This window comes from Antechinus flavipes, chromosome 2 (genome assembly GCF_016432865.1).
Source record: "Antechinus flavipes isolate AdamAnt ecotype Samford, QLD, Australia chromosome 2, AdamAnt_v2, whole genome shotgun sequence".
Classification (NCBI taxonomy): Eukaryota; Metazoa; Chordata; class Mammalia; order Dasyuromorphia; family Dasyuridae; genus Antechinus; species Antechinus flavipes.
Window position 1 is genome coordinate 259,222,544 of NC_067399.1, and position 15,120 is coordinate 259,237,663.

General features: G+C 46.4%; 1 protein-coding gene across 1 annotated transcript in view; it reads right to left on the reverse strand.

The window, feature by feature from the left end:
* EXD3 (exonuclease 3'-5' domain containing 3) overlaps window positions 1-15,120 on the reverse strand; it is a 427,068-nt gene that overhangs the window by 18,035 nt on the left and 393,913 nt on the right. Inside the window, exon 21 of the mRNA XM_051976911.1 lies at window positions 1,551-1,644. Within this exon, the coding sequence (XP_051832871.1) occupies window positions 1,551-1,644 (94 nt within the window). The remainder of the gene's footprint in view (window positions 1-1,550; window positions 1,645-15,120) is intronic.

Here is a 15,120-nt window from a genome sequence, read left to right on the forward strand (position 1 = left end):
AATGACAGGGAGTGACCCCTGCAGGTAGGCAGACCGAAGGGAAGCAGGCAGTGGTTTAAGAGGACCTGAATTTCCTATTCCCTTTCCTTACTCCACCTTCCATCCAAAGAATTTAGACTCTTGCTTCACCCAGAAGATGAGGCCATTTGCATTGAAACCCCCCTCCTCTGCTTTCACTTTTCAAAATTCTTTGATGTCATCCCTGAATCTCTCCTTCTCTGCTCCATTTTCTCCTGTGATGAGGCAGCCCTTCTCCTTGCCAAGATCAGTTTCCACATGTGCCCTTCATCTCATTGCCTCTTTTCTTCTTCATTAGATTGCTTCCTCAGTTATTTCCCCTTCCTCAATCTTCAGTCTCTCCCTAGTTTTCTTGCTGCCTCCAAATCTGCTCTGGTCTCCCCCTGCCTCCACCAGCCCTTGATGTGTACATGTGTATATGATGTGTATATGTATATATGTATTAACTACATTTCACATTCAAATCTCTAGGCGGCCTTTACTCATTCCTCTCTAGGTACAGCTGGTTGGCTTGGTGGATAGAGGGCCAGGCCAGGAGTCAGGAAGACTTGAGTTCCAATCGTGTCTCAGACAGTTACTAACTGTGTGACCTTGGGCAAGAAACTTAATTCCCTGGAGAAGGAAATAGCAAACGGTGCATGGATGGGAGGGCCCTGGGGTCACAGAGAGCAGAATACAGCTGGAAGCACTTTCAAACACTTCTGAGAAACTGCTCAGCCTTCAGTAATCTGGTTTCCAACATCACTGAACTGAAACTGCCCTCTTCAAAGTTACCAGCGAGCTCTTCATTGCCAAATCCAGTGGCCTTTCTCAGTCCCCATCATCCCTGACTTCCTCATTCCTGCCTGTGGGCTTCCCTGCTTCGAGGGCCCCCTAAAGCCTCATCTTCTACAAGATGCTCTTTCTGATCTCTTTAATTTGGGGGCCTTCCCTCTGAGAGCACTCCCAACTTATCCTTTATCCTGTTGGTGTATAGTTGGGTGCGCACTGTCTCTCTCATCAGACTGAGTCCTTTGGGAGCAGGGTCTGTTTCTAACCTATCTTCCCATCTCCCAGTGGTTGGCATGATGTCTGACATATAGTTGGCGCTTAATAATTGCTTATTGAGTGACTGTAGATTAGGAAAGTGAGATGATCAGTTAATTACTGAAGCATGAAAGCATCCTCTGCTTCCTCAAACTTTCCTGGGGCACACTGTGTCCTGAGCTTTCCTGTCTCCTTGACACTGTACCTTGGATCCTGCTTACTTGTGTACACATTGAAATCTTTTTTTGTGCCTTACTTTTCTCACTCATAAAATGGGCATGAAAATCCTTTCACTGCTTTGTAGAGTTTGGGGAAGCACTTTGTAAGCTGTGTACATGTTGCTTTCCCAGTGAGACTTGGGCAAGCCTTCATGAGGATGGGTAACAGGCTGGATGGAGGCCATGGCAGCTGGGGGAGGCTGAGGAACTCAGAGGGAATCAATGTCACCTGGACTAAAAGCACAGACTCTGGACCCAGACACCATCCACGCTTGCCGTCTTATTCACCTGTGTCGTCTTCCCCCGACAGGTAGCCACTGATCTTCATCAAGTGTCTGATCTTCTCCTTGGAGATCTTCAGGTACTTGTCACAGTTACATACCTACAGAGACCAAGACGGAGGGGTTAGATGGGATGCTAAGGAAAGCCTGGGAGGACCCTGGCTGGCAGCCAAAGCCACAGGCTGAACACGCACAAAGCCAACTTGCCGCTAAGTAGTAGCCACTTCCCCTTTCTAGGCCTCAGTTTCCCCATCTGAAAACGAGGGGAGCCTGGCTGAGAAAAGCCTTTAAGGCTTCTTCCAGCTTTAACAAGCTGATTCTCTCTGCGTTCCTCCGATGCTGTAGCGGATGCGTGTCCGGCTCTAGCCCGCCCTATGTGGGATTGTTTCAGCGCAGCCCGCCCCACCCCCTTCCCTTCCTTTTTAGGTTCAGCGGCCCCTTCGGTGTGTCGGACCCTCTAGCTTGGTCTCAGGTCACAAGCCCCCCACCTCCTTGGGCAGGTGCCCGCTCCCCAGCACTGCAGCCTGTCTCCGGGGTCAGTCACTACTCGCAGGAGGAGGTCAGGGCACATGGAGGCGAGTCATCTTGAGGGAACCGGGCACAATGGCAGCAGAGACAAAAGTAGAGCAAGAGGGACCTGAACAAGGAGCCGGCCCCGAGCGCGCGGCTCGCTGTGCTCCTCAGAGGCCCCACGGCCTGCGCCGGCCACAGGGGGCACATGGGCTCTAGGGGACGCGGCTCACTGTCTTGTGGGTGCGAGCTCTGCTAGGAGCCGAGAGGAGGCTCTCAGGAAGGGAATTCCCCAGCAAGAGAGGGAGGAGGATGGAGGGAGGTGGGGAACGGCTGGGAGCAAGCCCAGCTGGTCTCTCCTTCCGTCCTTGGAGCCCGGCTAGCATGTGACCAGGAGATGCTGGGGCCTCGTGGGCAGGGGAGTAATGGGGAAGCTCCCCGGGGAGTGGGAGCCCTGGTGACTGCCCGTGGTGGTGGAGAGGGGTTGTGGGCCCTCAGTTCCCTGCCACACCCTTCTCCCACAGGCCTTAAGAATTGCAACACTTGTGATGCTGCTTCATTGTGTGACCGTGTACCAGGGTGACTTACTGATGTAACTGACCTCCCACGCGCCCAGGGGCTGGGGCAGCTTTTTCGGGGAAGAGGGAGAGAGGCAGGGAGCAGCTGGGCTATTACCTCTGGATTTCATCTTCTGCTTAGTGACTGAACAGGGACCTCTGTTCTGCCTGCGGGGTCCTGCACGGGCAGGCAGGCAATCACCCTCCCCTCCGGCTAGGACCTGTATCACTGCACCAAATTCTAGGTCTGCCTTCTAATCCACTGGACACAGGTGGGACCGTGGGGTTCCTAAATACCACTTCCCATTAGGCCCCTTCCCTTTTTGGGGCCCTAAGTAGGTCCCTGGTATTCTCCCCCGCCCCCCCAGCTGCAGATCAGGGGGTTTGGTAGCCCTCCCCAGGATGCCTCAGCTTGCCTGTGAATCCTTTAGGCTGCTGGCTAACCATTTCTAGGAATCAGCCGGCCAAGCCTCCTTTGGCCCCTGCTGGCCTTAGTCTGGGAAGCACAGCTGGATCTCTCTCCCTGGAGCACCGAATTGGCTGCTAGCAGACCCGTGACCTGTTGACGGGGTGCAGTGGGGGGAAGACCTATAGCTGGGGAGGGAAAGCCAGATCCTCTGTGCCTGAGCCCCACCCCCACTCCCTGTCCCACTAACGGGTTTGTTTCCCCCGACCTGTCATGTTAAGATGAGGCGTGGGGCTGGGGAAGGGGGGGAAGGGCCCTGAGAAGGAGGTGCTGATACAATTAACACCAAATTCATGGGAACATTCTTCCTTTTCTCGTTAAGGATGATGACACAAAGGCTTCTCGGTGGGAAAATATCTGAAGCTCCACGGCCTGCCGGTGGCTATCTAACCAGTGGGGAGAGGGGAGTTTATATGGGAGTAGACTGAGGTAGCCTGCGAGATAGACCCGCCGGCCCCCTTCTCTGCCTGGCTTTATCCTCCAAAACCAAGCCCAGCAGCAGGGTCAAAGTCAGCCCTTCTTTCCCTTCCCCCCGGCTCTGCCGGCCGTTCGGAGACCTCCTCCCCTCGGTGACCTCCCTGACATCGAAAGAGTTCTACGGGCAGAGTGAGCAGCCATGGGCCAGCTCTGTTTGGCAATGGTGGTAATAAGAGCCAAGGAGAAGGGGGAAGGGGGTGGGGAGCCCTGATGTACAAGAAGGCAACGGGGAGAGGGAGGAGACTAGAGCTTGCAGCTCTGCCTTTTCACAGCCGCGCGTCCTCCGCGTGCTTCCTCTGCTGGGGAAGGTGCGAGCCCCTGGTCCGGCGGTGCCCTCCGAGGCTGAGCAGGGCCGCGCTTTGGCCCCAACTGCACGCTGGCCGCGGGGACTTACGTGGTCAAGGAGAGAGCGAGCTCTCGCTGGCATGTGCCGGGGGAGCGCGTTCCCGGGGGAGGAGCCTCGCTACCAGCTCACACTGAGTCACCGGGAGCTCCCAGACCAAACACTCATTGCCCATTCCGAAAGGCTCGGGCTCAGTCATCCCCACCCCTCAGGAGTCACAGGTAGTGGTTTTCCCCCACGGCAGCGCCGCTGCGGCCTGGGAGTGGGAACCAGCTGGCGCAGGGATGTTGGCTGGGGGACCAGGGTCAGCCCGGCCTCAGGTGACAGCACTATGGGTCTGGGCCTGTACCAGCCAACTGGCAGTGCAGATCTATTTCAAAAGCTTGAAAAGCAAGTTCTTCCCTGCTCAGGGAGAAGTTTAGTTCTTTAGTGGCTTCCTGACTTCCTCTTAACTTTGACACCTTGACTCTGCTGTGGATGCTGGGAGAAGCTTGGGTAGGGGCTGCTGAACCTCCAACCATGAAAATCATCTGGAGACGAGGACGCTTGCTTTTTGCCTATTAGCCTGCACACCTAAATTACTCTTCCCTTTGTATGCTCAATTCCCAGGTGATTCAACCCGTCTTGAAATATGTTTTTCTCTGAGAACTTCCATGGGGGAGTTGTCCATCCCCACTCTTTGCCACCTCTTTCCCTCAGAGTTGTCTCTCTCTTATTTTCCCCATTCTGGACTCAATTTAGTAAATATTTCTAAGGCACCTATGATGTAAAAAGCACTGACTGAGTCACCTCTTCACACCTTTGTGTACGTGATGAGAATGGGGACAGTTGCAAATGAACACCAGAGATCCCTAATTCTGAACAAGAAACAAGGAAATGCCACTGGTATTGCAACCAGCAAATACCATGCCAAAGGATAGCCAAAAGGTTTCTCTTTCCCCACCTGAAGTCTAGACTAGTAGGAGCCCAGAAAATGATTCTCACATCAGTAAGAACGGGAAAGGGTGTAATTTCTCTAACAAGGAAGAATTCTGCGCAGCCCTGGAATAAATACTTAAACTTTCTGTCTCACAAGAGTGGAATTTACTGTCTTCTATCTCAGCTACTCTACTGATTGATCAATCAATAAACATTTATTAAATGCCGGCTATGCACCTGGCACTGTGCTAAGCACCTGATCAGAAATAACAACGACAATAACTTGCATTTCTATTGTGCTTTGAAGTTTATAGAACATTTTTTTCTCACAAAGTATAGTAAATATATAGTAATAGCTTTATGCTACAGATGAGGAAAATAAAGTTCAGGAAGGTTAACTTGGAGCTGAGAACGATTTCAAAAGCATGAAAGGCAAGGTGGTCACACAGTGGTTTTCAGTGTGATGACTGGGATTTGAGTCCAGATCTCCTGGCTCCAAATTCAGTGTTTTTCCCATTCTACCCTTCAGTAACATGGCTCTAAACTAGGAATAATATACTTGAATTTGTGGGAACAGCTTTGAGGTTACCCCTGGGCATCAAGAGAATTGAAATAAAATCGTAAACGGCCTGGGGCACTCATGCTTTGACCATCAATCATTCTGTCTTCCAAGAGAATCATTCTCTTCCTTCCTCCCTCCTCTCTGATTCATCATTGGCTCTTCCTCTTTCTCACCAGGCAGGTGGGGTAAGACCTAGGAAGGAAGGGCTGTTCCAAAGCACCTGAGAACCTCAGACATGAAGCAATCTGGTCTGGGTCTCAAAGAATGGGCAGGTACCATTCCCATGAATACTCCACCATCCTCTGCTTCATCTTGTTCCCTGCTTCCTGTATGTCTCCCCAGGAAGCTTACGTGCTTCCTTATGGCTCTCTATTTGCTCTTCTCTCATCTTCCCTACTATATATCCCATCATGGGCCTGGACACTCCACAGTACACCATACTGCTGAAATGAATTGACTATTATAAGGATAAAGATAGTGATGGTGAAGAGCATTTGGCTGATCTGGTCAGGCAGGCATGGGACTGACATTACATCATATAGATGCCCCCGGAAAGCATCTGGTCCTATCTGGTTGACCCCAGATAAACAAGCAGGTAAGTTTCTGGGAAAGAGTTCTCAGTTTAGTGGTTCTCAGGCTATGTGTCTGTCTGCCTCACTCCTAAGGTTCTCACGAGAAGGCAGCAGCACAGAGCTCTAGAGAAATGATGCAGAAAGCAGGACCTTATCACCAGCTGCTTCCTGACTGGGGAAAGCCCCGGTCTAAGACTGGAGGCCCTGGATTCTCACCCCTCAGGGACATCCCATCAGATCAAGAGAGCCAGAGCAGGGCTCTGCCAGGCTCCTGCTACTCCCTTTTTGGGGGCTGAAAGGAGCTTAATAATAAAAATAAAATCATGGTTTTAATATCAAACATTAAGAAAGAAGACTTTTCAAATCCATGATCCATGTTATATCAATCTCAGCTACATTTCTTCCTTTTCCTGTGACCACCTCTTCCAGGGAGGGCAGCAACAGGATAGACAAGATATAAAATGCAAATAATACATTATTTGTAGAGTCCTTGTACAAAGGGCTTTTTTGGACAGTAATTCTGTGAATGAAAGTATTATTGCAAATAGGCGGCACAGTGGATAAAACCCTGGGCCTGAAATCAGAAAAGCCTGAATTTAAATTTAACCTCAGAAGCTGCTGACTGTATGGCCTCTACCAAATCACTTGAATTCTGTCTATCTTAGTCTCTGCAACTGTAAAATGGGGATAATACTAGCATTTACCTCCCCTAAGGATCCAATGAAATAGTATTTGTAAAATAACAGTGCATACATAGTAGACAGTAAATGCTTGTGGTTTTTCTTTTTTAATTCCCATATTATGGAAGAGAAAACTGAGGCTCATAGAGTTTAAATGTTTTGTTCAAAGTGATGCATTATTAAGTATCTGACTCAAAGATTCAGATCTGGTCTCCATTGGACCATAAATAAACCTGTTAAGTTCCTGGAGGGTAAGGAATATATCTTATCTAAATAAGATGTATCTCTCCCATAGTCTGACTGGCCTATAAATAGTATGCACTTAAAATGTTTGTTGTATCTAACACATAGGACAATTGAGGTCACTTTTTGCTCTGAATAAAGTGCATCCTTTTTAGCCTGAAATAATTGTGAATATTCCTTACAAGGACTTTACTCCCCTCATTCCACCCCAAGAGGAGATGGAATAGGGATGGGAGCGGAGGCCAAAAGGGAAAAATAAGTGTGAAATGCAGGGCAAGTTATTGCTCCTCTCAACACCTACACTTTTTTATTCACTTCTAAATGTGAAGGATCCACTCCCAAAGATGAGTGAGAAGCTGAGAGATGCTTGGGACCATGATGCTATCTGAAAGTCTATTCCTGGAAGATGGAAAGGCAAGTGAAAACAGCAGGAAGAAGACTTTACATTAATTTTCTTTGGATTTTTTTTTTTTTTAACAAGCTGCTTGTTTCAGGTTCATGGCTCCTGAAGGGGTCCCACCCACCCAGTGCAGTACAGGAGAGCCTGAGGGATGAGCAACCTGACCTCAGGAGGGGTAACATGCAACAGCACCTTCCGAAAACACAACTAGCCTGGGAAACACACCCTTGAGGAGTGTGGGAAAGTCCTGCCACACTGGGCTGGGGCTGCTGCCCAGGCGCAGTGAGGCCCTGCTCACACCTTCTTTCTGAGTCATAACTAGAACTTTCACATCAGCTCACTCACCTGTGTGAGAAGAAGGGGAGGAGGAGGCAGGGCTGGGGTGGTGTGTGGGAGGTAAAGGAGACTCGGTCCCAGTCAGGGAGGTTGACAAACAGGCCAGTGCTGCAGGAGAAGGGAATGAGGAAAGAAAAGGATGGAGGGAAGGAGGAAGGAAGGGGTGAAGTGAAGGAAGGAAGAAAAGGATGGAGGGAAGGAGGAAGGAAGGGGTGAAGTGAAGGAAGAAAGGAAGAAAGAGGTGAAGTGAAGGAAAGAGGGAGATCAGATTAGTTAAGGTAACACAGACTTTGGGGGAGGTCCTAGGCTGCTGGTAAAAATGGGCTTTTGGGAAACATGCCAGTTTCAATGTTCAAAGGGAAAATGCCATGGTCAGCCCCCTTCACCTCCCAAACTATTATACATGTGTGTTTGTATGAGTGTGTTTGTGTCTATGTGAACAAAATGGGAAGCTGGGAGGCTGAAGGATGGGTTATGTTCTTTATGGAACTGGAGAGAATCACCCCAGAAGGGGGAAGTGAAGGTGAGGATTACAGAAAATAATTCCCAAGGGAATGGGGAACTAGCTTTTGGCAAAAACTTCCTTGGGGGACCTGAAATTTAAATATGTACCCTTGATTGGAAAGGAAATGTAAGAACGAGGGCACAAACTGATGAAGGATTTGTAGGCTTAGCTGGGAAGGACAATGGAAGTTTGGGAGAAGCCATGAGAGCTCCGAGACACAGTCAGGGGACGTGGCCACCTCAGGGCTCACCCTACAGAGGTAGAGAGGGTCCTCCCCCCCATCCCCGGTCTGGCCTCTAATCTCTCTACCACTCCACCCCTTCCGTGGCATTTTTGCTTTGCCAGTTCACACACATGTCCCCGTCCCTAGCTGTGGGACTCAGCAAATGCTGCCTGGTGTGTTGCCATTTGTCCATGGTGGGTTTGGGGGTTGGGGAAAAGGAGGGAGAAGATTGTTCCCAGAGTTTAGCTCCGTGAAAGAGAGGCAGGGGGGCGGGCCGGGGGGGCGGGGTGGGGGTGGCCCAGCTCTGGGAACTCACTGGAATTCCCAGCAACGCCCCTGCCTGGGGAGAGTGAGTCTGATCCGAGGAGAAGAAAAGAGAAGGGGAGAGAGGGGAGAGAAAAGGGAGGGAGTGGAGAGGGGAGGGGGAGGGAGACAGTGAAGAGAGTCAATGTGTAATTATGGATATTTGAGCATAGTCTCCATGCCTTTTGAAAGACTTCAGAACAACCCTTCCCAAACCTTACAGCCTCAGCATCTCCTCAGTTTCCTAATCTGTAAAAGAGTCTTTCCCCTTAGGGATCCTGGAGAAACTACGGGAGTGCTACTCACTTTGCACAAGCTGATCTCTGTGAATTAAATCCTATTCAGAGAGTTAGGGGAACATTTCAGAAAGAGGACTTGGATTCTGGAGGGACAGGGATTCCAAGTCTAGCTCTGTCATTTAGCTAAGTGATACGGGGCTAGTAACAATTTCTTAGCTTCTTAACAAAAATATTTATTTTACATATTTTGAAAATATGTTGTGAAAAACATTTTGAAAACTTTAAAGTGCTACATAAATGCTAACTATGACATATACATTATATATGTATTTCCACTGAAGACCTCGGTTCTTTCTAGTTCTGATAGATATCTATCTGTCATAGGTTCCCTTATCTTCATTTAACAGGACTTAATATACACACAAACCCTTAAATACACTAAAGGGATTTTGCCAATGAACAGATATTGGTCTTTTGTAAGTTGAAGTGGTCTTAGTATTTGCTGATGGATAAGGTTCTCACAATATGGGCATCTTTTGTCCATCTCCCTTTCAGTCCATAGCTTACGCTAGGCATTCAGGAGGCATCAGTAAGTTTCTATTGCGGGCAGACTGGAAAATTATAGAAGGTACCTTAGATTCAGAATCAAAGGGTCTGGGTTCAAATGTCAGTTAGTACCTCAATTTTCTCATCTGCAAAATGAGCTCAATCAACTCTAAGGTCCATTCCTACTTTAAATCCCTTAACTACATCATCATGTTCACAGATAGTCAAAAGACAGAGCAGTTAGGCCCTGAGATTAGTAGAAAGGTGGAGTCTCTATATGAATATAGTTTCTGCCTCCTGAAGTCCAGACAAAAGGATGGGGGGCACTATTCACATGTAGCTCCAGCATATTAAGAGAATGAAGTGAAGGAGAGTAGGACTGGGAAGCAGGGGATAGATAACATATTGAAATGGTCATCAAAACAGGGAAGAAACCATTTAAAAATCTATTTGTAAACTAAAAAAGAACTGCTTGTGAAACTGACTTTGACCAATTAGGTTAAATTAAGAGAAAGCATCATTTGTGTGTTACTAAATAAAATGTAAGACAACAGTGAATACACATAAAATAACAGCTTGGTCTCTAACATAGGCTTTTCTGGAATGGCAGAGTAGAACCCATATAGGTTCTTACAGATACAGCATTCCTCCCCTAAAGCCAATTCAAGAAATAATCTGGCTTCAAGTAAGTCACTTACTTGACCTAAGTGACATTCCTACTAGATACATTGACCTGAACTGAATATTCTTATTGACTGCTGGGTCTTCCTTTTGGAAATTTCCACATCGTTTTCCTTCTCCCCTCTCCCAAGTACATCCTTAGTGAATTCCAGAACGAGCCAGGCACCCCAGAATAAAAACAAATAAAAGCAAAAACATTTGTCCTGTTTGCAGGGAAGAGACCGTGGAAGAGTTTGGGGAAGATGAGTGATCTGAAAAAGTGAGCCTAAGACCATGAGGGCAATCTGACAGTGCAATGTATCCAAGAAAGCAAGCTGTGCTTAGGATGGGACAGAACCTTCTGCATCCAAGTTCTGAAATGGGAATAAGAATACTGTTGTACTCCAAATGGCCATAAAATACCCCTACCATTAATAAATGAATCAGGGTAAGCAACTTGAAATCTTTTCAATGGGGTTCTCCCCTATTCATTCAATCCTTCTAAAAGAAGAGGCTGTGGGAGACTAACTAAGGACTCAGCCCAAACTTGAAGAAAATCTGTCCTGCATTCGACAACACTCATTCCCTAGAAATTAGGACAGGTTCAGAATATAAAGTGACTTCTGACTTATGGGTTTAGGCAAGTCCCTAGAAGGCTAAGCCATGACAGATTAAGAGAAGCTTAGGGGTATGTGGGATCACTCTGGACTATAAAATGCTATCTAAGAAGACTATTCCACGATCTTAAATCTTTTGTAGGCTTCAGTTTCCAGACTGCATAGCTCCAAAACATTAGATCTAGAAAGAATGAAGAGAAATAGTCCTAGACAACAGTTCTTAGCAAGTTAAGACCCTTTGTAACCCACAAGACAGACCCTTGAGCCCATTGAAGATATTTTAGCATCATTCAGATTTATTTGGGGGAAGATTTTGATCTAGGTTTTTTTTCCCTTTCTTAGAGTGTATATGGCCTTTTATAGAATTTGGAACTGAAAGGAACTTTATAAGTTATCAGAAGCCAGATCTAAATTCAGGTCCTCCTGACTCTAGGGCTGATGCTATCCAACATACCACCCAGCTGCCCCTCTAGTTCATTTTACAGATGAGCAAACTGAGGTGTAGAAGGGTTAAATACTTTGTTCAAGAAGGGCAGAGGGATAGTAAGTAAAAAATTCTGGTAAGAATACAGATCCTCTGACTCCACATAAGGGTTCCTAAGAGGTGTGCTGTTATCATTGTTCTTTGGAGAATGTTCATCGGATTAGTACAGTTACCCTTAGTTTGTAGTTTGATTAAAGTCAAACCTTGCCTGCAACCCCATATCTCTAGAGCTTGAGTGACAGTGAAGGCTGTTTATAATTAGCTTGCTGTTTTATGGGTGTTCTTAGGGGTAGTTGCCCACCCCAACCCTCTTCCTCTATTCTGTCTTACATACCTCCCCCACCAACAATATGAAGTCTGTCTGCTTTATTCAAGAACTGATTGCAGTTTTCATGGGTCAGTGACTCTCTGGGTCAGGGACTTCTGTCTGTCTGTCTGTCTGCTATCCCCAGCTCCCTCAGAGCTGTCAGCCTTCCCCACCCCCAAGGATAGATCTGTTGGATTTCACTCCAGTAGAAATTGTTGGCCCTCTCCTCTCTCCCACCTAGAGTTGTTGATTTGTTGGTCTGTCTGCCCTCTCCCCAAAGGAGTAAAATGTCAAACAGGTGTTGGGGTTGATCCTGGGCCAAAGGGCTGAGGATGAAAGACAGTGTCCGGATCATTAGGCCCAATGGCTGAGGCCAAATGATCCTCTCAGCACCTTGGGCAGCACCTTTGGCCTGGGTTAGGGCTGGGGAAGAAGGTAATTAGGAGGTGTATGAGAGGAAATGGAGGGGAAAAAGAATGTTTGAAGGGGGGGGGGGATCCTGGAGGTGACTTGAGCTGAGTAAGCAGTAAACCTGCGGCTGCCAAATCAGAAATCCTTGGGAATATCCTCAAGTTGAAGATAGCTCTCGTGTCAAAATCTGTCCCTGTTCTGGATAGGAACAGTCTCCCTTTGAAGGAATTCTTTTTGCCTCAGTGTCCTTGTTTCTACAAAGTTCTTTTACCCATGCCTAGCCCAGAGACCCTGTCCCAGAACGACCTGGATCATCTCAGAGATGGAGAAAACTGTCTATCTGTAATTTTGCCAAGAAGTGAAATAATTTTCATTTTGAAAGCCTGTTAACAATTTACAAAAGTGACTTCTGATTAATTCTGGGTGTTAGATACAGCAAGTATTGAGCTTTGGAGAAGTTAAATGGCTTCTCTAGGTTTACACAGATAGTAGTTGTCAGGGTTTGAAAATGCAGATTTTCAGACAATAGTTGTGGGCTCACTCACTGGCCAAAAGTCAAAGTGTCTTTGAATTCTCATTTGAGAAAACGTTCCTTAAAATCAAGCATACAAACAAAAATGGTGAGACTGCACTAACCAGTGATGTCTTAAGCAGATTTGATTTTAGTGAACAAAATCTGTCTGCTCAGACAGCAAACTGCTTAGACATGCTGCTCTCAGAGGATGAATGGTCTCACTCCTTAGCAAGGCCAACCCCTCTACTTGTTCAAGTGACCCCATTTAGCCTCTCTCCTCCACAGACTGTCCCTCTTGTCCTCACTCTTTCTCAATTTTATTATTTTCAATCTCTGGCTTCTGGCTCATTCCCTATGGCTTACAAACATACTCATGTCTCTCTTCTGGAAAAAAGCACTGCTAAACAGTGCCCTAAATCTATTTTACCCTTCTCAAAAAGGCTTTCTACAATAGGTGCTTCCACTTTCTCTCCTCTTCCTCTCTTCATAACCTCTTACAACCTGGCTTCTGACTTCATTTAACATTCATTCATAACAACAATGAAGAGAGAACTGCTCTCTCTAAAGTAACTAATGATCTCTTAGTTGCCAAATCCAATGATCTTTTCTCACTCCTCATTCTCCCTCTCTGCAGCCTTCGACACTCGTGATCACCTCTCCCTTCTTAATACTTTCTTCCTTTTAGGTTTTCAGGACATGTCCCCTTTCTTCTGGTTCTCCTCCTACCTTTCTGACACTCCTGTTCTATGCTGGATCCTTTTCCAGATGATGCCCTTTAACTGGAGGTGTCTTTCTGGATTCTTTCCTGGACCCTCTCTTATGCTGCACAATACTCTTATCAGCTCCTATGGATATGACTATTATCTCTATCCTGAGCACTTCTCTTGTTCCAAACTCTCTGCTGCCCTCTAATTGTGCATTTCTAGTGGTCTTTCATCTCAAACTAGATATCCAGTAGAAATCTTAAAATGACTATGTCCAAAGCTCATTTTCTTTCCCCCCAGCTCTTCTTCCCGGCTCATTACTGTAAATGAGGAATCTAGAATGATTCCTAGGAAAATTGAGGGACTAAGAGTCATTCTAGACTCCTCATCTGTCTTCTTTGCTCTCCCCTATACCCCAATGACCAAGCTGTGTGGAGGCCTGTGATTTCATCTTTGTAGCATTTCTTGAATAAGCCCCTTTCCCCTGATACTGCCCCTGCTCTTCACCTCACACTTGGATTACTGACTAGCCTACTGGTGAGGCTCCCTGACTCAAGTCAAGTATCTCCCAATTCTAATCCATTCTTGATTCAGTCATTAAAGTGATTTTACAAAAGGGAAGGCCCAAACACGTCATGTTGGTCCCTCCCCCCATTCTCCCATAAGCTCTAGTGGCTATCACCTTTCAGAATCAAATGCAAAAATGCTCTGCTTGGCATTCAAAGCCCTTTAGCCTCCTCCCACTTTTCTAGTCATCTTAGATTGGTATTCCTGACATGTACTTCCCCTTCCCCTCCAGTTTCAGATTTTTTTTTTTAATTAAAACTTTCTACTTTTCAAAACATACCCATGGATAATTCTTCAACATGAACCCCTGCAAAGCCCTGTGCTCCAACCTCTTTCCCCACCCCCTATCCCAAATGGCAAGCAATCCAATACATGTTAAACATGGTAGAAGTACATGGCATGTTCTTTTTAATCTAATGATACTGCCTCCCTGATTATTCCACAAACAAGACATTCCATTGCTAGACTCTGATTCTTTTTTTTTTTTCAGCTGTTTCTTCTGCTTGGAATTTTCTCCCTTCACTGCTCTGACAATTGAACTCCCTGGCTTCCTTTAAGTTCGCTAAAATCATATCTCCTACAGGAAACCTTCCCCAACTCCTCTTAATTCCAGGGCCTTCTCTCAATTAATTAAGTTTTATTTTTCTTATATATAGTCTCCTTTGTGTGTATTTGTATTTATGTTGTCTCCTCCATTAGACTGTAAGCTCCTTGAGGGTAGGCACTGTCTTTTGCCTTTGTATCTCTAGTGTTTAATGCATTACTCTGTCAACACAGCTTAATAAATTAGTATTAAGTAACTACTACAAGGTAGGTACTTTACCAGGCAATGGGGGATACCAAGAGGGGGCTCTTCTCAGCTGGACTTGGTGGATGAGAGGTCTGGGAAAGTTTAATGGAAGAGATAGCAAGTCCAATAAACCCTAAAAAATCTTCCCTACTAGACTGTAAGCTCCTGAGGGGCAGGAACTATCTTTTGCCTCTTTTTGTATCCTCAATGCTTAGCACAGTATTTGGCATATCATAGGTACTTAATAAATGTTTTTTGATGAACTAATTGAATTAAGAAGATCTCAAAAGACAGCGATCTGGACTAGGAAAGATATGCTTTAGGCATGAAGAATAGGTAAGAAATGTTTTCATTCAAATCATGGAAAACATCTTTGTGGCCAATCCTTCCCATAGGATTGTGTTTAAGTATAAGGTAAATTTGAGGCTGTAGCTGACTATCCTTTCTGGCTTGTCAGGGCACTTTGGAAAGAACAACAGTGACTTAGGTGCAAACCTTCTCGAGCCACAGAATGAAACAGCTCTCAGAAAACACCAGGATTTTTGCATCTGTCCCTTTCTCTCTAGGCATTCCCTCCAAGCACTTTGTGTTCCAGTCACATTGGCCTCCTTGCCATCCCAATAAACAGCATTTCTGCTTCTAT